The following is a 24,745-nucleotide window of genomic DNA, read 5'->3' as shown; positions in this document are numbered from 1 at the left end:
CAGTCACGCTGTGGAGACGCTGTCTGTCTTGTTTTCAGATGGTTGAGAGAAAAACATGTTTTGCTGCCTCTGCCACTGCTGAAGGGCTGGGGCCCAGACATAAACACTGGTGGCTGGGCAGGGAGGCTGCTGCCAGGCTGATGCTTCAGGTGGCAACCGGCAGTCAGGCAGTGACCCTGGTATTTGGTATTTGAACTCTAATGTGGAAATTAGTATCAAAATCGTGTCACAGTGTGCCATCTAACAGGTGCCAATTCACACTGTGTGTATAAATGTGGCGTGAGAAAAAGATACCTGTTCTCTCAATTTTTTTTTAAATAAAAAAGAATTGAGACAGATGCTTTTAAAAGGGCATTTGTATTGACTGATGCCACTAAATAAACCCTGTATGACCATCTGCCTTTAGAAATCACCTAGAGTCCGCATGTGTGTAATTACACCTCAGTATCAACCCAGCTGCCCTATTTCTGGCCTCAGAGGTTTTATTAAATAACCATAGTTATGAAAACCAAGAAACACAGCAGAAAGATCAGGGAGAAAGTTGTGGAGAAGCTTTTCACACTTTTACCTGTAAATCGCTTTAAAAATCATGCCTCATTTTTCTTCCACTTCACAATTTTGTGCTATGTGTTGTCTTGTTCCACCATGTACCATCCGAATTAAAATGCCGTAAAGTCTGTTTAAATATCAAGTCGTGTGAATACTTTTGCAAGGCACTGTATAAAAAAAGAACCTTTTTGAAGATCCAGCAATTTTTCAGACCATGAAGTATAAAAAGAAGCTAAACCCGCACCTTGGCTGAGCACGCCTTAAACCGTTTTGTTCTTCCACCCACAGCTCATCCACTGCCAACTACAGCGATTTGCATTAGAGCGTGCATGGACCCTGGTTAATTAGATTTTTAAAGATGATCCCTTGGAAGCACATCTGAGGTGATTGTTGCCATTAAATATAACTTGGTGCAGGATTATGTAACTTTCATTTGATGCCAGCAGAGGGAATAAGTCTGATAAGCAGAATATTCCTCATATTGAGCTGAAAAGTTTAAGTAAAAATCACATGTGATTCATATTTACATTTAATCTGCAATTAAATATTCAACCTATTTGACCTAAAGAATCTACTATAAGGAAGTTTTGGTATTTGTGTTTATTAAAATCTGACGACTTTGGCACTACCTTAGAAATACATAAGAAAATGGAAATAATGGAATTGCATGAATAAAGTTGTGAAATTGAGAGAGGAAAAATTGGGGAGTTACTTGGATTTATATAATTATTTGGATTTAACTTTAGATGACAGCAAATTGAATAGATTCTCCAATAAGGGCTTCATGGATGATTATTTGTTCATTTGGTTTTAAACTTCTGGACACACTGAGAGTCTAAAAATTTAAAAAGAAATAGCTTAACAACCAAAAATAAAATTTATATGGAACATACCAAATTAAACATTAATTTTTTTTTTTTTTTTTTTATCCAGGAACATAATCACAGAGAAAATACTATGAGACCCCTTAGGAATTTTTTTCCCCTCTCGTTTAATAAAAAATTTTGGCAAAAGAAAAAAATCACAGATATTTGAAAGCTAAACAACATAAGCAACAATTTGTCTTACAAATATTTTTTATTATTATATTAGTAATTTCAAGATGAACGTTTTAGAAGTAAAAAGGGTTTAATGAGTGATGCCAGCTGAGAAAGGAAGGCACTGCCATGTATGGATGATGACTTTGTGTTGTCACAGACATGTGGTTTTGTTTTGGTAACACATACAAATAACCAAGCATTTTTCTTACAATGATCTATGCATGAAACTGTAGTGAGCTTTACAAAAGGAAAAAAATTGAGCAAGACAGATTTTTCCTCATCCATCAAAAACAGTGAAAATTCAGACATGCACTATTTGTATTTTATCTTTCCTACCATCTACAGCATGTTTAGCATTAGCTTGGAGCAGATTTTTTAGGGGAAAATCTCAAGTTGTGAGAAAACCTTTAGAGACAGATGAGCACAATTTATGTATTCAGGTGGCAAAGTTGAAGGAAGAAATGTGAGGGCTGCCACTCTTGTGACAATGCTTGTCAGAACAGGAGCAGAAATGTCAACACGTATTTGAATGCTGCTACGATTTAACTGTTTATCACAAGATCTCACTTCCTGCTGTCATAAATCACAAGCGGATGTGGCTGACTCAGAGAGCTTTTAAACCGGGTTGTGGAGCCAGTTTGATAAGTCTCCAATCTACTGTTTTCAGATGACATTTCACCTGATTTCCTCCATGTCATTGGATAAATCACTAAATATTTTTTTACCACATGAACAGTTCAAGTTTGGAGACTTGTCATTACTTTCTGCTATGATACCAGATTTCAGTGCTCCAGACAAAACATCGATATGCTCTTCTTTAGTTTATATTCTGGCTGCATTTGCTTACTTTTTTTTGATTACACATTTTACATATCTTTATAGTTCTGGCTGCAACTGTTGGGAGCTACAACTGAACCCAGTTTAAAAAGGAGTATGGCTGTAAAAAAGTACAGGATATCTCCTTAAAAGGAGATTTGATCTTATTGCCATTACTGACATTCTTTGGAAAAGGAAATGACAACTTAAAAAAAAAAAAAAAAAAAAAAAAAAATATATATATATATATATATATATATATATATATATATATATATATATATATACACACATTAGATCCTTGGACTGTTGCTAAATTTACAAGGCTGACCTATTCTTACAATAGAAATAAAATCAAATAAGGAGGTGCCTTATCTTAAAGATAACCTATCATAAACATCCAATCGCTATGGACAAACCTAACATACCAAAGACATTCATCGTACTGTTCTACTCGATAAAATTACGATCAGACGGACCATCAACAAAAGCTGATTCATCCAGGATCAGAATGAACTGATAACATTTTACTGCTTAAACAAGCCGTACAGTTTGATGGCCAGAAAGATACTACGCCTGTATCTGCTGCTGGCGAGGAGAAGAAGTACCAGTCAACCGTCAGGGCTGACCGGCAGACACACGAAAAACAAGATAGACAAGTCTTAACACTCTGAACGTACTTCTTCAGGAAGGAGGGTGAGCGAGACTGGGAGTGCCTGAAACAAACACACACGCAGCAGACAAAAACAAATGTGAAAAGTACTGGGTCAGGAAGGGAACACCAAATAACGGCTGCAGTCACGTGTGTGTTTGCTTGCTGGAAAGAGGACATTAGACCTTGTGACATAATGTTCAGAGACACAAACAAGATGGGGCTGTAAACTGGGTGTCTTAAAGCATTTTGTGGAAAAATCTCATGTGTTAATTTACTGCAGATGTTTTATTCTTCATTTACTTGCAGCTGTATAATATTTGTCTTAAATAGGCAGATGGATGCTGCCTGTGTCTCTCCTTAAACAAACTGGAACACCTCCCACTCATTAATTCCTGCTCAGAGAACTGCTTTTCTTACTTTTCTCATTCAGCTGGTTAATGAGTGCAGATGGTGCATATACAGTATATATATATATATATATATATATATATATATATATATATATATATATATATATATATATATATATATATATATATATATATATATATATATATATATATATATATATATATATATAACACCTTTCGCCCTTCTGCTTTGTTTGCATGTTGGAACCACTGATGTCACAAATGAAATGATGCAAACAAGACAGAGCATACAATTGAATAGATTTTTATTTGCATGAAGCAAATAATCTTTAAGAAAGCTGCGCACTCAGACCAACAAACTCAAGAGTTACCCTTAATATGATCCGAATCAAGTCTCATGTCTTTTCAAAAAGCATTCTGCTGGAAAAACGCTGTCTTATACATTTCATGAGTTGTTTTTTTTTTTGCCTTTTTGTCACACATAAATGTTTCAGATCCTCAAAAGTATTTTTGATGTCAAAACAAGAAGAAACATCCGCTCGACATAGCAAGACTGTGGTCCAAATCGCACCAGAAGGTCCACTTCTGAATAGCTCAAAATGTAGGTTTTGCAGTGGTCTAGTCAAAGTCCAGACTCAAACCCAATTGAGGTGCTGTGGCATGATCTTAATCAGACCCTTCAACATGGTTCAATTTAAGACGACTGCAAGAAGAGTGGGTCAAAATTCTTCCTCAGCGATCAAAAAGACTAATTATAGATGGATACTATTTATTATTTAGTTTATGTTGTATGATAATAAAACTAGTTTGATAATCTGAAACCTTTAGGAGTGACGAAGCAGGAATCTTTAAGGTGCAAACATGTTTTAAGTGGACAGATCAGTAGCTGCTGAGGGTTCAGATGACGTTTCTTCTTCTGCAAAATCAGGCGGTATCAGAGGCTGGATGTATTTGCATAACAGTGACAGACGCTGTATTGACCTGTTTGTTGGAATGTGCTAAACCCCAGTTATGACACAAACGCAAGATTATTACTGACATTTTGGGTGTGTTCATTTCCAGTTTTACTTCATATCAAAGTGAATCAGACCCCACTCCCACTCGTACTTCTTGCTGGACTCGATACCCAATGAGAAATATAATTTCACCAGCCGCGCTTTTTCAGAAAGGCGACCAAAATAAGTAGAAGAAAAATCATTTCTGCCAACTTTCTGCAGGTCGCGGGATATTTAGCAGGCTGTCCTACCCAGAGTCACAGTCATCTGTTTTGATCTGTGGGATGAGCTGCTGCGAGGAAGCTGACGGTGATGAGACAGAAATGTTCAGAAATTACAGTCTGTGAGACGGCACCTCAGAAACTGCAGCAGTAGGAGGGAAGCTTTCACACCAGATGTTCAAGCTGCTAACAGGAATCTGCCGCACTCGGTGTGTTTTTGTAGCATCGGCGATGCGCATCTCTCATCACTTAGTAAACATTCACAGGTTTCAGATTCCAAGAAACTTATCTGACACGGTTTCCTCCCTTTCCTCGTTTCTGTTTTTGCTTCATTCACATTTTCTTTTTTCCATTTCAGGAGCGACATTTTGTTTTTGCTTTTGATTTTTTTTTTTTCCACAAGTACTTCGTTAACTGTCAGCCGACAGTGTCAAACGCATACAAGCAGCCTGGCTGGATGAAACGTGCTAACATGCGAGCGCGCACAATACTTGTGGTTGAAAATGGTCTGATGGTTTATGAGGAGCAGCAGGGTAGAGCTGAGTTTCAGTAAGCCTTCCTGCTGACCTCACTACTCCTGGTTCCACAGAAAGACGCAGTTCTGTGAAATCCTCCCCCACACTTGTGTTTTCACACTTAATAACAAAAGCGCAAACCTCATTTCCCCTGAAGCCTGCACTAAAACTGGAATAGATTGACCTTTGTTGAAAAATTGACACTGAAAGAGGAAAAAATATAATGTTCTGATAGAAAGAAAAAAAAAACATAGCTGGACAGTCTGGCTGATGCTTAATCTTTTGTGGTATGCAGAGGCTGCAGGTCTTTGAAGGCGGTCAAACGAGAACCAGGGGAACCACGGAGGTTCTGGGTCACTGAAACTGCTAATGACTAAGACATGCAGATTAACTCATGGATTATTGTGGAAACATTAGAACAACAACGCGAGACACATCTGATGTCAAATAAACAAAATTTCATACAACTTTCAAGTTTTTGGTGTCGTTATTTTGGTGCTAGAATGACTGACATATTGTTCTGTACTATTAGAGAATTTCTCTTCTAATTAAACAAATTAAACAACAACCATGAGTTTAAACTTGTACAGCAAAGAAAACAAAACATGCATGGTGGCTCCCACAACACTATTAACATTGGTGCATATAATTTCTGTAAATTGTGTCTCTTGTTTGTCATTGAGATTATTCAATTATCTATTTTATTAAGCTGTTTCTGTTTGCTTAAAATGCTGTGTTAAAAGCAGCACAGCATATGATTCAAATTTACTTAAAATACGACATCAAGGTCAAGAGTTGCTTGGGAATTTTATCTAACTGAGGTTTTGTGGTGTAGTTATGAGCAGTCAGTATCTTATCTATACCAAACAGAAGCGAGGAGGATTCATACTGATTAAAGCTAACAGCTACCAGCCCTTGAGAACAGGCTTACAGTAAAACTGAGATCCTGGACTGAGTTCAACCTTCTAAATTAACTAAAATCTCAAAAATGTCCAAGCGGTTTTAATGAATGTTGCATTTTTAGGTTTTACGCCGTACCACATTTTCAAACCTATCTTATCCAAAAGAATCCACAGAATACTGTTGCTTTGAACTGGTGTGACATTTCCGAGCTTTAAGTTGTCCAACATTTACACAAAGAAGGGGAAAATTGTTGACTTCTCATTGGCAGTTGTCTCTAAAATTAATCTGAAAACTACAGGAATCTACACACTTCAGCACAACTCTTCCAATGTGTGTGAATGTAATGAACTGACAAACATGAGTTGTTTATATATATCATTTTAGAAAAACCTGCCTCTCCTCTCAACCTTCAAACTCTGATGTTTTCTGTTTAAAGCAGGTAGATAGATACTGACCACTATTAAACACTCTGCAAAACCTCCCTCCTGCACGTGGATCAGTCTAACTAAAAAATCACTTCAAACAGAATCAGAAATAATGAGAAAGTAAGAAAACCTTTTATAAATTTATGCCTTTTTAAATAGATGTATGTTTATATGCAAGCTTCACATATTAGACTTTTTTTTGTTAAGTAAATATGATTTGGTCGAATATTAAAATAAATGTGATGTTTGTACACTTGGAGTAGATAAGGTAGATCATGTATATGTTAAAACTCTTTAATTGTTTCTTAATAAATGACTAGTCTCTAAAAAAAACAAAATCCCACATTTGTTAAAAAAGCAAAAAAAATTGCTGCTCAAAAAGAAAACTTTTGAGAGATTTGTATATGTATATATATCGTTTTATACAACACAGCTCATTTATTTATAAGAAAATTCCAGAATTTGCTGCACGCACGCTGCCCTGCCCTGCATTTCAACAAGAATATAATTAGCAGTATCTGCTGTCAAGATAATTGTATTGTATCATGGAACTTAACCACTAATCTCCTGCCTGGTGACTGGCTGCCCAACAGTGAATGTGCCAGAGTCAGCAGGATGGTGCGTTTGACTGCGACGAGGAGGCGTTCAGGCCTGCAGCACCTCTCCATATTGTTCTCTATCAGCGGCACAACAAAAAGAGGGCTCTGCTGCAAAACGCAGCCAGGAGCAGCACTGATCGGCGGACAGTTGGGGCAGGTCAGAGGGGTGCTGCTGTGCAAGCTGGTCAGTCACGCAAATGTTTCTTTTTGTTGTTGGGCCCCGTTCTGCTCAGATTTGAGTAGAAAAATGAGCAGCGACAGTGAAGCCTGTCGGTCTGATGCCCTGCAGGCCGCAGCCTCACAGGTGAGTTGGTGCAACGTGAGTTAAAATGGCAGCTTGTGTTAGGTTTAGATGATTTTTCCAAACTTTTGCAGCCACTTGACTCTCAGAGTGAGACAACCTGGTCCAGACAGGAGCAAGAGGAAAAACTGATCCTAGCTGCGTGGCGAACCATGGTGAGAGAAAAGTCAGATAATAACAAACACACAAAGCTTTCAAGCAGTGCTATGTGATAATGTTTCTAGACAGACCATAAAAGTTGAAAAGGTGTGTGGGAGTGTAATGCTATGCTCTGCTGTGTTTCTATGAATCAAACATGTGGGTGTGTGAATTTAATATGTTTTAGTCATATTAATCCCTTTCTTTGCGATTGTTTTACAGCTCTGTTGTGATTGAGTCAAGCAAAGGTTCTCATTTTACTGTTCGTAATCGAACAATCCCACTTCTCCCTTTATGGCCTCTAAATGTCCTGCTAACTTTTCTTACATCCTGTTTTTTTTTTCTTTTTCTTGTCTTGCTTTGGTCTTGTCGTACATTTTTGTTACATGTGCACCACTTTTTGTGCTCCTTCTTGTGTTTTCTCAAGTTTATCATACAACCAGTTTAGTCATAGGGCTGGCATGGCTCTAAGCCAGGGATTAGATGTGGGCAAAAAGATGACGTATGATGTAATAAATTAGCAGCAAGACTCTTGACATTTGTGTTTGCTCTACTGGTTAAAAAAAAAAAAAAAACTGGACCAGACAAGTTTTAGTATTTGTACTTTGCATCTGCAGCAGCAGAGCCTGTCTGAGAAGGACCTTGCAGCTCCAGGTCTTCCTCAGTCTTTCCTGGCCAAGCAGAGGCGCTCCACCCAGGCTAGGAGGGCCCGCTCCACCCGTACGGAGCCCCAGTAAGAGCCTCTTGAACTGAACGCGTCTCTGTGCTAAAGAAGAAGAAAGGCATGCGAGTTTTTGGTGGGCTGTTATCCCCCCCTGCTGGAGATATCAATCAGAAACATACCACATGTAAAAAAAAAAAAATTATTTTTTTTTTCAGATTGTTGCTTGAAGTGCTGAAAAATATGAAAAAAGACAATAAAATCAAGTGGCGCATCGTTTGTCATTGCTAAAAAAAATTTTTATAATTTTTTATTCTGTAATTGCTTGAATCACATCAGTAAAGTATATGGAACAGTAAAACCGAAAATCTTTTATGAATCATAAGCAATAAAATAAAATAAAAACTTTTCAATCAAAACTTGTGACATTTTTGACCAACTGAAACATAAAGTGTCTTGCAAAAAAACATTCATATTTCATTATTGGGATATTATGTGACCAATAAACACGCCGCTTTGTGTTAATCATCTTCCAAAGGCTTTCTTACGCCTCGCCTCCCTTCCATTGAGGTAATAGCTCACTTTTTGACATTTACTCCCACCTGAGCCATGGTTCTCTGCAGCTCCTTCAAAGTTACCATAAGCACGCTGGCTGCTTGATGCAGCTATGTGGTCGGCCATGTGTTGGGAGGTTTACAGTTGGGTGATATTATGTTCTCGTGTGCGTGAAACGTTCAAATCCCGGGATGTTGTTTTATAAACTAACTCTGCTTTAAACTCTTTACATCTTTATTTCTGACATGTCTGGTTTGTTCATAATGTTCTCTAAGAAAACTCTGAAACCTTCACGGAACATCTGGATTTATATACACTATATTAAATACATGTGACCTCTACTAATTAGATGACTTATGAGGACAGTTTCCAATCTGGTGGTTTTAGATAATGCTGAATACAAATGCCCATTTTAATTAGTCAAAATTTCAAATCCATGTGTTTTTATTTTTGCTTCCTTTAGCAGTAAGCATGCACAGATTAAAATTTAATTTTTCCGTTGCACGCAAACAACAATCAGGTGGACTTTACAAAAGTTACTGGTTAATAAATCTCCACTGGTCAACGTGCAAAAAATCCAACATGGACTCCTCTCTTTGTTTTTAAAGTTTACAGGAGATTAAGTGTTTATTGTATAAATAAGTGATAATACTAGGAGGAAATCATGGATTCTGTTATGCTGTGCATTTAATTTCTTTAAACTACAATGTGATCCTAAAAAGGGCAATCAGGAATCAGGAACAACTCTAGTCCCACTTCAGCTTTACTTATAGAATTAAACCTCTCAGCGTTCACAAAACCAGACGTTTACACCTTGTTGCTGACTTCAGGACCCTGTGAACTCTGACCCCATGCTCACACTACGAAAACGCTGAGGCTCGATGTAAGACGGCACAGTGAGGAGGGACATTTTGTTCCCAGTGGACGGTGGTTTGGGAATGGGAGGCATTGCCCTGGGATGGCTGATCACTGGCTGGGAGCTGCAGTGCTCCAGACTGGACTGGGCGGTCGGGGGAAACAGGAAGGCAGAACGGTGGCGGGACGTGATAGGAGTGGCAGAGGCAGGGCGAGTAGATGTCTCTTTGGAGAATGGAGGAGGAGGAGGAAGCAATGACACAGGAGCTACGGAAGTCTCCTCTGACTCTGCTTCAAATCCATCTTCATCCCTCTGAACTCCTTCAACTCTTTTTACATCCCTGCTCCCGCCGGCTGAGAAGTTTCCTCCTCGTCTTCCCAGCTCCTCCCCAAACTGAACATCCACCAGCGGCGTCCTGGGACTCTTGTCCTCCCTGAAGCTGCACACGGTGCTCTGGATGTCCTGGCCCAGCCCTGATGGCAGCGACCCACCTTTGCCAATTTTACAACTTTTCTCCTCCTCGTCCTCCTCGTCTTCGCTGGAGCATCTGTCGTTGCTGGGAGAGTGGTACAGCCTCTGGAGCTGAGCCGAGGTGCGGCGTAGAGCTCCTCCCATGAAGCCAGTTGGGGATGGAGCCGCGTGAAGGAGGCGGTTAAACAGAGCCATGTTGGGGTGGCGAGTGCCGGATTCCTCCAGATTCTCAGCAATGTCCTCCAGAGGTTGGAAGTGCATCTCCTCCTTCGGGATCCTGCAAATGGAAGTCAGGATTATTTATATTTTAGGCTACTGAAAAAAAAACATTTGTTACATTTGTTGAAAGTGTTTTTTCTTGAACTCTTTCTTAAGCCTAAACGGAGAAAACGTTCTATGTTTCAAACACTAGGCAATGGGGATTCTCACTCGGGCCCTCAATGTCCCCAAGAGGACACACAGAGAAACTCACGCCATGTCGAAGGTGGACCCTTGAAAGGACGGTTTACGGAGGACGAAGAGTGTAGCTGCCGTGTAGGGCGGTCGGGGATTGGAGTCGTTCCAGTAACGGTCTCGCTCCATCATCGGGAGATCGCCGTACATCTCATCCACGGCCATCATGGATACCTGCACACAAAATGTAAAACAGAGAAGCCAAAAAAAAAAACAGAACATAACTCAAAGTCTAAAAGGTTTTAAATCAAGCTTTAAAAAAAAAAAAAAACCTGAAAGTTTCTGTCAATTAGCCAGTTGGTCTCAAAATCATCATCATCTTCTCCAAAGGGGTTAATCAGCTGCTCTGCAACCTTCAAGAGTAACAACAAAAGATTGAATGTCTCCACTTTCTCCTGACATCAAGCTGGAGCAAAACATCAAGGGAGCCTCAGTCTGACCTTGAGCCACCCTGCGTAAAAGAAGAACTGCAGCAATGTGAAGATGGGCACATAGAGGTCCAGGTCATGACCAGGGTAACCCTGACCGGGGTCCAGAAACTGACGGCCAATCAGACACACGAGGAAAAAACTGTACACTGCCAGAGTCACCACCTGAGAGACAAACAGATGCATCTGATCTGTGCTAATGCAAAAGTTGTATTTATTATTACTGACCTTTTCACTGTATTTCTTTATTTGAATCATTTTAAACAAATTTTGTAAAATTGTATCGTTGTAAAATTTAATTACTTTCACTTATTATTCCACCTCTTTGTAGAAGGAATTGTGCGGCATTAAGATAAATGTATTTAATGCCTTGGTTTTGTTCCCGTTGTTTTTATTTCTGGAAAGCTCCTTCTGTTTTATTTTCTTGTGGCGCCCTCTCATGGCCACTGGTGGTAACTCTAGTGAACTGACAATCTCAGCTCAAATGAAGAAGTTACACATTTAACTAAAGTAAAAATATCTTGTGTTTGTATTAATTTAATAATGTTACAAAAGTTTCTGTTCTGAAACAAGAAAATATTTTATAGATTTTTTTCCAGACATTGGGTATTTTGTTAAAAGTCTCAAAAATAAAGAAAGTTTTTGTGTTTTCATAAGTAACATCCTTAGCATTTATTTGGTTAATCTTCCCAGTCATCATGTGCACAGCCTGGTGAGCTAAATGATTAAAACTTGTAGAGAAACATAGAAAACAGCTCCTTCTTTGTCAGACACAGCAACCTCTCCATAAGTGAGTATTTTGATTGACCATCTCCAAAAACTAAACACAGCGAGAGCTGCCAGTGTGTGCTGTCTTTGGCAGGCTGTTCTAATATAAAATTGGCTTCACCACACTTACATTCCAGATATCTCAAATTGGTTTTTGACTAGACATATTAGTTAATTAATATATCTCTAATTACCTTAGGTTATCATTCAGGATATCCCAAATGTAGATGTGTCTAGTCAAAGCTCATTTTTAGACATCTGAAATATAATTAAAATTGTCAGATAAAACTGATTTTATGTCAAAACTGCCTGCCATACCCATACTAGGGACTGCAGTAGCTCTTGGACTTCCCCCCCAAAAAAAGGAGAGAGAAAATGTGCCTTTGCAGTCCGAACATCAGACCAACCCACTGGGGGAAGTCCCAGTCCAGTCCCAGTCCAATCCTTGTCCAATCCCAGTCCAGTCCCAGTCCAGCTTTAAACCACAGAGATCAGGTCGGAATAAGTGTTGACAACTATAAGTCATGGATTCACAAATCTGATCTTCATGGAAGAGTGACGAGAGGAAAACTGTATTGAAAGAAAGCCGTAAGAAATGTAATGTTGCCACAAGCCAGGAAGGGGCACATCAAACATGGAGAAGGAGGAGCTCCATTCAGATGAGACCAAAGCTGAACCTTTTGGTCTACATGCAAAATATTATATACACATGAAAAATTCCCTGCAGCCACACCCACCATAAAACATGATGATGCTGTGAGGATGCAAGGTTCACCTTGTAGGAAACAGACATTAAACCTATAGCCAGAGCTTCAGTTACATGTTTGAGTTTATTTGTGGTCTAGAATGGCCTAGTCAAAATTCAGACCTAAACCCAATCTGTGGTGAGGCTTGAAATTTAATGACAGCTTTGCAAAGCGGAATGGGCAAACAAATTCAGCCTATATGTTGGTCTATCACAGAAAATTCCCATAAAATATGGAAGATTGGACTTGTAATGTGAGAAAATGCAAAAAGGCTGAAGAGTTATGAATGTTTTGACCAAAAGTCCTGATTAAAATACCTAAGGCACAGGTGTCAAACTCCAGTCCTCAAGGGCTGCTGTCCTGCAGTTTCTAGATGTACCACCGGTACAAAACGCTGGAATGAAATGGCTTAATTACCTCCTCCTTGTGTAGATCAGTTCTCCAGAGCCTTAATGACCTAATTATTCTATTCAGGTGTGGTGCAGCAGAGGCACATCTAAAAGTTGCAGGACAGCAGCCCTTGAGGACTGGAGTTTGACACCCCTGATAAGGTATACTAAATAAAAACCCAAGATTTACCAAGTCTGTGAATGATCTTACCTGAGTGTACACTAGAGGCACGCTGATCATGTCATAATGAAACAGCATGCTGCACTTCCCTCTGAAACCGTTCAGTTCCTGCCCACACACACACACACAGCAGCTGTCAATCCACAATCTAAATCTCCATTCAAAAGAGTAAAGAAACTCTGCAGCTCAACACTATTAGCCAGCTTGCGTGAAGGTTTCTGCATGTTCTGGCTGTGCTGCACCTGCAGGAGAAGTTTGAGTGTGTGATCATCTTTGATTCTGCCTTCACAGCGAGCCACAGCTGCCAGGTTGGTGAACCAAACGCACGGGATCCAGTATTTGTTGTAAGGAGAGTGGAGACCCTCAAACTTCTTTCTCTCCTCTCTTGTCATGAATCCTGCACAGAAAACAACAGGAGTCATTGGTTCTATAAAGATCTATTAAAACATAGTGACTTTTTATGAATCACCGTGTTGGTGGTAAAATAATACTTTAATATACACAGTCTCTCAAACTATGTAAGCTTTTTTTTATTTTGCAAATGAAAAAAACAAAATTTATATATCAATGCTGTGGAGAATATCTGTGTTAAAACCCATAGCATTAATAGAAGTAGAGCAGATTTTAAACACCTATGGGCCAGAAAATTTGGTTACTATGGAGACTAAACACAGGTTGGTGGACCAAGAAGAAGCTGGTTTTCTAGGCAACTCCCCCTGCTGCTTGTGTGTCAAAAGATGTGATAAGGGATAGTTAAAGTGAGTGTTTTTGAATATATAAAATGACCCAAAAATAGTAATTTATTGCTTGTTTTTTTTAATCAGTAAATCTCCTTACGTGTCCTCTCGTGAGTTTAGTGAATGCAGAAGCAAACGCTTCACAATCATTGTGTGTATTACCATCTGAAACACCTCTGACCACTTTCTGGTAGTCTGATAAAAATGTATCTATGCTACGTGGTGTTAATCACAAACCCTGAGAGAAATAAGTCAAATTTTGTAAATATGTGCTGTGCAGGGCGACCATTCCCAGCGTCGCCCTGCTCTCACCAGCCTCCACCACGTGGTCCATGGTGGGGAACCGTTTGAAGACGGCCGTGCTGACAGAGCGGAGGATGAGCAGGGCTGAGAGGCTGGCGTAGCGCATCATGGTGCGTCTCAGCAAGCGGCCTCGCTCGTCGTTCCCCTGCAGGCCCCCGGACAGGACGCACATGAGCCTGTCGGGCAACGGGATGCTGGTGTACTGATTCCACCAGCGGTTCACCACCAGGGTCACATAGAAACCTGCAAACAGCAGCACAGAGATTTAAAACTGTGATTTATTATTATTATTATTATTATTATTATTTATTATTATTAACAGGTCACTTTGTTGCATACACTGTAGAATTTCCAATAAATTAAATTCTGAATTTAGAGTTAGATTTTTAGCCCCAGAAAAACATTCAACAGAATGAAGAACTATTATGATGTAGCAGAACAGACTGGTGAATTATTTATGTATTCAGTTTGTGCTGAATTATTTATCAACTAAGGATTATTCATGGGTGCTTTATATACTTTAACACTGGTTAAATAAGGAAATCAGTCCATCAGATTCATTTCTTGCACCTTTTTCATGTGTATTTATTAGGAAAACGTTAACTGGCTTTTAATTACTGGTTAATAAAGTCAGCATACATTGATCACTGAAAACGTCACACCATTGAACACCCTGAATAGCTCCTAAGTTGCATATTTAATATGTTTTATGTAATCATAAAAAAGGTCTTGTGTCATGTTGCTAGAGCCACACTAATCATAACTAACCCCAAGTCTGAAAATGCCAAAAGACTCAAAGCTTACCCAGTACAAAGGACATTGGGATGAGACTGGCATAGTGGTTGCAGTAAATTGCCAGCTTTTCAAAATACCTCTTCTGATCGTCATCCAGAAAAAATCTGAAACGGTAGAATAATCCAGAATGTGTTATATAAGGTATCATGGAGGTGATGATTATCTACAGTTGCAATTAGATTCACCCATCGTGAGCAAGAACTTTGGGATAATGTCAGACTTTTAAGGATTCCTTTGACGGTTCTGTCTTCATTTAAGGAACATTTCTCAGTCCATTGAAAAACAATTTCAAAGGTTAAAAACGTTACATTCCAACCCACAGTAATTTTTGATATAAATATCCCTTCAGAAGGTAAAACTAAATCACACACTTTCTGCTGCTGGAGTAATTTGACCTCTTATTTTGACCAAATAGTTTGTTTTTCTTTGCAGAGACCTGGATTTAAAGCATGTTAGCCTGTTTTATCCATAACAGAACCAGATTATGTAAGATGTTCCTGTTGGAACTCTATGACGTGTTAGAATTTCAATTATCTAGTTGTTGATTGGTGGTGAAGTTGAAGAACTCTGGAGTGGTTATCCAGCTTCATAATTATATCGACTTTGTGAACTAAATTATCAGAAAAACAGACCAATAGCATGATGCTACCTCCACTGTGCTGAATAACTGGTGCAGTTTTGTTGGTTGCTTGGTCTTTGTCTCGTGAACATGAAACTTTTCTCAAAAGTTATTAAGCTTCTTCATGTGGACAACTGAATGTCTCAGTCAAGATTAAAGGTATCACTTTTGGAGAAAATGCTTCTTTCTCACTTGCTACCCTCTTAGTCCACGGTGAAGTAAAACTTGTCTGACTGGACCGTGACGCTGGGCTTCTAGCATATGACAGCAGTGGGTCACAATGGTTCCTCTTTTGTTTCTAAAAATCCTAACCAGTCTCCTTTAATCTCATCATCACATCTAAAAAAGTTGCATTCACACATAGTTGTTTGAAATGATAATTTTGGGATTTGCCAACTGCAGTCAGTCATGACAACCAGCATGAAATTAGTCAGCCTTAGTCAGTCCATTTAAAAGATCTTCCAAAGGCCGCCTCAGGAATACTTTCTACTTTTTGTCCAGCATCTAATTACAAAAAAATCTAATAAATGTACATTTGGACACTTTTGTGGCTTAAATAAGGCACTAGAAGCCCCAAATTAAGCATGACATTAACACTCTTGATGAGTGTGTGTAAACTTGTCATAACAGCGGTTCCTCCCTCACCTGTAAGTGACGCTGGTGGCTGTGTACATGGCGAAGAAAGCCAGAAACTCTTTGTAAAGAACCTTGTAGATGCTGCCTTTCCAGGCCAAGAGCAGCTTGGAAAAGCCACAGAATTTGGCATTTGCAACTCTGGCGGTGTAGGTGACCGTCATCAGGAGCCGAGGATTTCCAGGTTTCCAGAATGAAAGCGCTGTTTGGGAAAAGATCCAGTTTCTAATTTAATCAGTTTCATATGTCCTCATCAGAGTTCCTATACTTTCAGAAAGTTTGAAATTTGATTTCAGTATGTTCCAGGTTTGGAATACACCGAACCCATTACTCCCATATTCCATTGTCTAAATGTAGAGTACCTTGTACCTCCTTTTTATGCTTTCTGCCTTGCTTTCTTTCTTTCTTTCTTTCTTTATTATGTACTCTTTTTCTTGCCCTACCTGCCTTCCTGACATACTGTAGTACACCCTCTCCTTCCTTTTAACTTTTACCATCTTCGTTCCTCGCGTCCTAGTTGCCTTCGTGCTGTCCCTCATTCCTTCAGTGTCCACTTCTCCTCTCTTTACCTCCCTTTATTCCTCAACTGTATCCTTTCCTCAAGCCTTCCTTCCGTGTCTCCTACCTTCCCTACAAACAAACTTTTTCGTAGCTCGGCTCCTTCTTTGCTTCCCCTTTTGTAATTGTTGGTTCCCTGCGCGTTAGTTCCCTCCTTTTTGTCCTTCCACCCTTATTTGTCTCCTCTATCTCCTTACTTTACCTTCCTTCCTATTTTGTGACCTCCTTCCTCCCCTCTTTCCTTGTGTTTTTCATTTCTTTCCATCATTCTTTTAAGCCAACAAAATTTTCTGTGATAAATATGAACGTCGAGATTTAACATTTTAATGAAAATGCATAAAATTTTTACGCAGAACCCCTGTCATAAAATTGACAGTTTAATTTAATCTTGACAAACAGCGTTAATAACTTATAATATAATTATTGATGAAAACAAAGTAAATCTTAGTTAAAGGAGGGATGTATCTAAAAGCGAAGTTACCGTTTTGAAACAAGACTGAGACAGAGATTTCTTCACAAATAATGAATGTTGCTTCATTATTTAACTAAATGCATCATCCTACCTTTCAGAGGTGCGTCGTTCAGCTGATCTCCTCAGCGTATCTCCATGCGTAATTGGCACGCGTCCCGCTCCGCGTTCAGCAGTGCCGCTCTCTCCGAAGGAGCTCACCGCCCTGATATCCTCTGGCGTCAGCTCCGCTCGTCGGCTGCGTGGTTATAATCCTCGGCGGTGGCCAGTGGTTAGCGCGCCCCGGGGCAAATCCCCTCCAAGAAAATAAAGAGGGGGAGGCTCGTTAGCACGGCCCCCAACCGGGCGAGCGATGCTCAGTGATGAACCACAAGCGACAGGCCGCAGCGCCGCGGCCGGAGGAGCGCGCAGGGCCGAGAATAGCAGGGAATTATTAAACAGCAGCAATCGGACCGTGCAAACTTTCCTGCTCAGTAAAATGACAAACAAGAACCTTGCTGGCTGGTAATGAAGCTGCAGACTATTGTACATTTCAACAATTACCTAAAATGAAGTTTAAACAGATCCATATATCCTCTTGAGATGTTTTATTTAAAGGTCATCTGAGGCCTCATGTTACCTTGAATCTCTTTTACTTGAACTTTTATTTGATTGATCAACGCTGGATAGAACTGAAAGGTGTTGCAAGCATGTATGTCCACCCTCTTTAACACGATGCCCCTAAATATGTGATTAAAGAGCTATTTTAAAGCACTCTAAAAAGACAATTAACCTTATGGAAGCATAGGACAACCCCCCCCCCAAAAAAACACAAGACCAAGAACAATTGTTAGCTGAGGAAAGTTTGTTTTAATTCACAATTGAAATATAATTTAAATAAAATCTATAGAAAACAGATTCTTGAAGCAATTAGTGACAGAAAACGAGAGATGTTGACAGGTGGAAATATTGACCTTATACTTATTTTCCAATTGGGAAAGCTTCAATTGAACCAGAACCTTTGTTTCATTCACAGCAGTAAGAATGCTTACAATCATTAGCTCAAAACTTCAGTGATAGGTTATATTCTAAATAACTACAATCAGAATAGTTATCCTGATTCTTCCTGTAATGTAATCAATGTTAGAGAGAAGTGGGTTGATGTGTTTAAGGGGTTCTGAGGGGAAGATGTAGTGACCTTTCAGCTTCACCTTACTGAAATGTCACACTTTGGTCTTATGGAACATGTGGATTCATATCTTAAAACAAACCAATGATGCCAAACAGTAAACAAACCATTCCTGCACTTTTACTGGAATACAAATAACCCACAAGAACTGAAACTAAAAGAATGATAACATTTCTCTTTTTATTCCTTTTTGCCAACAACCTGTCATTTAACTCTGTAGTTGTAGTAACTTAAATGAAAATGAAAAATATACAAGACGTGAATTTGGTTGCAAGTTCAGTCAGAACCTCGACTGGAAAAAAAAAAAGACACAAGCGCCAAAATCACAGAGAAGCCGAGGTGTTGACATCAACCATCTGAAATCTGTTAAACGAACAGAACTGTCAAAGGAAACGGTTAGAACTGAACTCTGACCCGAGATAGGATGGTTCTGTTGAGACCAAGTTGAATGCAGTAAGACTAGAACTGCCACAAAGGATATGAACACGAGAATAAACCGAGAGTTAGACTGCATATACGCACCGCCCCATCTCACAATGAGGTTGTGTGTGTGTGTGTGTTCTCATCAGCTCCCCTTCAGTTTGGGAATGTGAGTGTGTTGTTGATGTAGGAGTGTTCTGCTTCAGAGGACAGAGTGGATCATTATGAGACTGTTGCTGCAAGGTTTAAGACGAGGTGGGGTGGGAAAACTCGGAGCAGCCGCGTTCAGACCGTTGAAGTGTTTTATCTACAGACTTAGAGGGAAGAGAGGGAGACACGGGGGCAGTTGAGAAGAGGTCCGACAAGTGAGAGATCACTTGTTTGGGGGTTTGTATGGTTCCAGAAGCTGCTTCGAGAATGTGTTGACCTTGTCGGCACCTCGAACTTCATGAGGCAGCAGCGGTAACTTAACTATGTGAAAATCTTCATAAAGATCCTCCATCTGCAGGGACAAGGCACACCAATGATGAATACATGGGAAAATAGCAATCACTGCTTTAAATATTGGATAATTACACATCGGTGAAATAAGTCCTGATACGTTTGCTACTAATGTTTCCGTAATCCACTTTACATCCATATTTATACCAATATGGATGTAAATGTTACGATTTATATTTTCTATTTAGTCTCTACAGATGTTCAGGTTGCATTCTTGTAAACTGCAGGCTCCTTTAACAGTGGATGTCTGTGTGCATCTATTTGGACTATGACTTTTGAAATGTCTTTTTTTGTTTTTGTTTCAAAATAAAGGCTCTTGAGGGCAAAATGTATTACTTTATGTGATCAAGACAATATTTCAAAACATTGGGTCACATTCATTTTACATTTTTATTTAGCCCTTTTGCATAATTTGGGGGAATTGGCTGTTGGCGATAAAGAGCCAAAAGAGTCAACAAATGACCGGTAGTTCTGACATTAGTGACTGAAACAGTTAAAACTCTTCAAAGACAGAAAACACTCGCAGGCCGTACCTGGTCTAAATATTTGGACTGAATTTTGTGACGGGCTTCACACATTTTACAAGGCTTCTCTGCTTCGGGGAAAACCAGCTGGTTGACAATGATGTTGTGTGTGTCGATGCGACACTTGGCTAGTTCCTGGATCAGCCGCTCTGTCTCGTAGAGCGACAGGAACTCTGCGATACAAACACAGATGAAGGTCGTCTGTTCCTGGAAAACATTCGCAGAGACAACAGAGGAGTTAGAAAAAGCACGTGCTTTTCAAAGCACATTCAGATGGACGACAGTTGTCATAAGATACAAAGTATTTCACCCCTTTCTAATATTATCCCGTGTATTCAAAACAACCAAGTTATTCCTGGATTCATGAACAAAAGGAAAGACTGATGGACAGACGGAAGAACAGAAAGATAAATAGACAGAGAGTGGGCAGACAGGTCACATTTTAGTGACTCCTTGAGTGACTCCAGTCAGAAAGTGACTTGTAAAGAGTGACACTATTAAATGAATGATACTTACAGGATCTTTGAACTGCTCACTAACGGAGCGAATGACTGGTAGAGTTTCCTCCAGTTTGGACGCCAGCTGGTCTGCATTCATGTCACCCAGACCAAGCATGTTACACATCTGGGAATAATAATAATTATGATAATAATAATAATAATAATAATAATAATAATAATAATAATAATAATAATAATAATAATAATAATAATAATAATAATAATAATAAAGAGATGAAATTATTTCCTCACACAGCTATTTAGACTCTGGTAGAAAAATCCAGTGCACCTGAGAAATGAAGGGGCTGATCTGGTTCTTTATTTTCATGAGGCGACCCAGGCCTCGCTCCACGATGGTGGGGAAGTTGAGCAGACGCAGCGTGTGGCCAGTCGGCGCAGTGTCAAACACCACAACTGAGAAGTTCATTCCTTTCACTAACCTGTTTCAACAGGTAATTAAGCACACCAAGTTAAATAAAACATCACCAACCACATCATTTTACATTTCTAATTTTTATTTCTGCATTTATTTTTCACCTCATGACCTCTGCGTAGCTCATAGCCTCGTCAATGCCAGGGAAAGCACTCATGGCTTCCTGCATCATTTTCTTGCCCATGCTGAGCATGTTGTCCTCCTCAAAGAATTCATCAGGCAGTTCGGCGACGCCCAAGCTTGGGTCAATCTCCTGTTTAAAACAAATATGAAAGATGAAAAAAAATATACAAGTGGCCTGTTGTTTCCTGCCCTTGAGATACTGACAAGTGGTGAACTAATGCAAAAAGCTTTCCAAAAACAGGACAAATAAACCCCTTTGTGGTTTTCTTAATGGCTGACTCCAATTTCCAAATGCTGGATCAGATGAGACATTCTGACAACAGTGGCATAGATTAAAAAAATAAATAAATGAAGGACTAAGCTCAGGCGTCTTAAAGTAACATTATATCACGCACTGAATTTGACTAAATTGATCAAATAAAAAACTTGAATAATTATAGTTCTTGTGATTAAAGTTTTTTATATAATTTTGTCAGTATATCTTCAAATCTCAATGCTGTTTTAATTTTGTCACACAAGAACTATGTAGGAAAAAAACTAATAAAATCACCAGCCACTGTACAATTTGTTGCACAAAAAAAAAAAAACACACAACTTGCACGTGCAAGAAGCCGACTAGTTTGCACAAAATATAAAGGACCAATAGTTTCTAATACTATTAACCTACCTACTAACTCAAACTCTTGAACCTTGCTACATATGTTACTGATCAAAACTCAGATTCTAAAAAATATTTTTGATTTGTTCAAAAGATTTTTATTTCTTTTATTATTCATTATGACTTACCATTGCAAAGAGGTTGTCGTAGCCCTTAACTTTAGTAGGCACCTTTGAGAATTTCTGGTCAAAAGCATCAGAGATGTTATGGGCCGGATCTGTGGATATGATGAGGACGCTCTCTCTGACGGCAGCCAGCTGGACGGCCAAACTACAGCTAAATGGCACAAAAAAAAAAAAAAATCAAATAAGTTTTAGATACTTAATTTCTAGAATTTTGCAGAATGTGAATAAAACTTCAGAAAGGTAGAATAAAAAAAAACTGCACTGCAAATCTTTATGTTTAATAAGTTAATGATGCTTAGTAAAAGCCACGTAACTCAGTATAGATAATAAATGATTAGCAGGAGCTTTGTTTTGCAGATTTCCTCATATATGTGTGATTCTGAGCCATCCTTAATTAAAGCAACCCCACTAAGCCCTGTTGAATATTGGGACCAAACATTGTTGTAAGAATGCACAAAATTGTAAGTATGTTCTTTTGCCTTTTTTGATAGCCTAATGCATGTTAGGCTACAGTAGTTTTGTTTTTTTTCCATTTAACCAAATCAAAGTGAAATCTGGTGCATACCGTGCAAAATGTTAAGTAAACTCAAATATAAATTTAGCAAAGTCCAAATTAGAAAAGAAAATAGGTTGGGGGGAAAAAAATCCCAATTAAAAATAACATAACTTTAAGAAAGAAAACTGACCAATTTGTAGAACTCTCTCATGCAGACGGATCTGCATTTGATCCATTTTTCTGAAAATCTTTGACATGTTTAGTCCGTCCTTCAAGTCTGGTGGCTAACGCTGACCTTTCTGATAGTCGTTTTACGTAGTTGTCCAATTGATTTCATATTATTTTTTTTAAATCAATAAAGGTACGTGCAGGACAATCCGTAGTTAAAAGAGAGCGACACGGAGACGAGAAAGTCATGATTTAATTTCAAGAACAGAAGTTAATGAATTGTGGCAGCAGGCTAACTTTAGCTGCTGACTGTGCTAGACAGTATTTAGCTACCCGATAAACGACAGGTAACACTAATTTACCCACAAAAAATACAAGTAAGGGTGTTCTGATTACGTTTAATTATTCCTATCAATAAAAATAACAGAACGTGTTCATTATCTAATAAAAAAAAACCTTTAGCGTGTATTAAAAGCTAGCTTGAGGTAATTATTTCAGCTAGCTCGAGTCGCTAAGAGTATTTCCTCCGACTTACCTGCAGGTGGTTTTACCGACACCACCTTTCCCACCAACGAAGATCCATTTCAGGGACTTCTGTTCGATTATGTTCTTCAGGGTCGGTTCTAAAGGCTCCACATCAGGTGCGTCTTCAAATTCGTCGTCCATCGCAGCGGCCATCTTGAATGTGTACAGTCACCGTTCAGCTGAGGCAGACTGCTGCGTTCAAGAACTCCCGGAATTCTAAATTATAAGAGCAATTTTTTTCCTGCGGATGTTCGCACTTGAGGTGAGTCTGCAAATACGTTGGGATACGTAAAGTGCACTAATCATGTCAATGTTGCTTATTAAATCCTATTCTTAAATGTACGGAAACAAACTAATTTACACAGGGAATTGTTGTGTTTTCGGTCAACACACCATTAGATGTTTAATCTACATTAATCTCACTGACCATAAGCCTGATTAAACAAGCCAAGTCTGATGGTGCCAGTAATACTCAAAAACAATAATAACGAAAAAATAAAAACAAGCAAAGAAAAAGAAAAAAACGTGCATTTGGTAAATCTAACTTGCGAGACCAGAAATAGGTCTGACGTACTTCCGGTAAATAAAAGCAAGCCGCCAGTTTTGAATGGTGAAACAATTGTATACTTTAAGTAATAGTAGTAATAACACTGCATTTACAATTGTAAAAAAGCAAAATGTCCGTCAGTTGTTGTCATGGTTAATTGTGCGAACAGAAAACCCCACTGGAGCAACCCCTGACCGCAAAGACGTGATGTAGTGAACACTTCATCTCAGGTTGGTGCTGCGTTTGCTGATACATTCACATGCACATCACTATTGGTGTCACAGCTGGTAAGTCTGAAAACACTCTTGCTCGATGATTAAAGTTTATGTTACTAACAACCTATAAGGATTTTTTTATACACTGCTCAAAAAAATAAAGGGAACACTCAAATAACACATCCTAGATCTGAATGAAAGAAATATTCTCATTGAATACTTTGTTCTGTACAAAGTTCCATTTGCGCAACAGCAGGTGAAATTGATTGTCAATCAGTGTTGCTTCCTAAGTGGACAGTTTGATTTCACAGAAGTTTGATTTACTTGGAGTTATATTGTGTTGTTTAAGTGTTCCCTTTATTTTTTTGAGCAGTATATTTTTTTGCCTCAGAAACTTTCCCTGATATGTAGCAGGGAGTTTAAAAAAAACTGTACAGTGTTAATATTATTTCAACATCTATAATCTATGATATGCTAATCTCATTTTTTTATTTACTTACAGGTTCAAAATCAATTCCCCATATAAAGAATAATTAAATGTTTACTATTCATCTAGGAGTTGTGTGAAATCAATAATCAATAAGCTGATAAGCCATTTACACAAAGACTCAGAGGAGCAGTCAATGTGATCAGCTAAATAAAAACACATTGACTTCTTCCATTGCTTTAAGACACAATTTTCTTAATTTTGAACTAAACTAACCAACAAAGTATTACCAAGTGCTTCATGATAATTTATAATCTTTATTATAACACCAAGTTTGAAAGCAGTGATCATTAAAGCTATGCAGATTTAAAAGACATTAAACTCCTTTAGGCAGTGACATTAAGCAGCATAATTGCATTTTGTTAGTCAGCTTTATTCACAACCGAACGCTACTAGAACGTAAAAAAAAAAAATAATCTATTTCTGTAGACAAAGGTAAACAGGGGAGTAGTAAAAAAACATTTATTTACACAAACCGATACATGAGGTGACCACAGGATGAGACACTTGTCTCCATAAGCATCTTTTGACTTCTCCGCTTGTCTCAATCTCAGTGTGTTCACACTTTTCTCCTTTAAGGTTCTTTGATCCTTCTCTAATTTCCAGGCAGTTCCAAGCCAGAATCTTAATTTGCACAGTCTGAGCTCGCACACACTTCATCCCTTTGGGAAAAGAGCAGCTTCTCTCCTTCTCAGGCCTTTCACA

At 38.8% G+C, this 24,745-nt stretch overlaps 3 protein-coding genes across 3 annotated transcripts; 1 reads left to right on the top strand and 2 right to left on the bottom strand.

The window, feature by feature from the left end:
- Positions 1-7,130: 7,130 nt before the first annotated feature.
- LOC111608565 (protein Hook homolog 2-like) lies at positions 7,131-8,561 on the top strand. Its single transcript, XM_023333439.1, has 3 exons — positions 7,131-7,393; positions 7,465-7,545; positions 8,146-8,561. Exons 1-3 carry the CDS (start codon positions 7,337-7,339, stop codon positions 8,263-8,265), a joined length of 258 nt encoding a protein of 85 aa, XP_023189207.1. The 5' UTR covers positions 7,131-7,336; the 3' UTR covers positions 8,266-8,561.
- Positions 8,562-8,637: 76 nt separating this feature from the next.
- Positions 8,638-17,331, bottom strand: best2 (bestrophin 2). Its single transcript, XM_005797292.2, has 10 exons — positions 17,245-17,331; positions 16,136-16,325; positions 14,881-14,975; positions 14,086-14,319; positions 13,279-13,433; positions 13,067-13,144; positions 10,965-11,117; positions 10,797-10,877; positions 10,544-10,698; positions 8,638-10,348 (listed from the first exon to the last, which is right to left on the bottom strand). The coding sequence occupies exons 2-10, from the start codon at positions 16,285-16,287 to the stop codon at positions 9,571-9,573; spliced, it is 1,881 nt and encodes a 626-aa protein (XP_005797349.1). The 5' UTR covers positions 16,288-16,325; positions 17,245-17,331; the 3' UTR covers positions 8,638-9,570.
- A 648-nt stretch (positions 17,332-17,979) lies between these two features.
- asna1 (arsA arsenite transporter, ATP-binding, homolog 1 (bacterial)) lies at positions 17,980-22,983 on the bottom strand. The gene is made up of 7 exons (XM_005797239.2): positions 22,802-22,983; positions 21,606-21,753; positions 20,801-20,949; positions 20,553-20,703; positions 20,280-20,387; positions 19,773-19,970; positions 17,980-19,240 (listed from the first exon to the last, which is right to left on the bottom strand). The coding sequence occupies exons 1-7, from the start codon at positions 22,942-22,944 to the stop codon at positions 19,112-19,114; spliced, it is 1,026 nt and encodes a 341-aa protein (XP_005797296.1). The 5' UTR covers positions 22,945-22,983; the 3' UTR covers positions 17,980-19,111.
- Between the last annotated feature and the right edge of the window lie 1,762 nt (positions 22,984-24,745).

Source organism: Xiphophorus maculatus, chromosome 5, assembly GCF_002775205.1.
Source record: "Xiphophorus maculatus strain JP 163 A chromosome 5, X_maculatus-5.0-male, whole genome shotgun sequence".
NCBI classification, from domain to species: Eukaryota; Metazoa; Chordata; class Actinopteri; order Cyprinodontiformes; family Poeciliidae; genus Xiphophorus; species Xiphophorus maculatus.
This window is presented reverse-complemented; position numbering and strand designations above follow the sequence as displayed.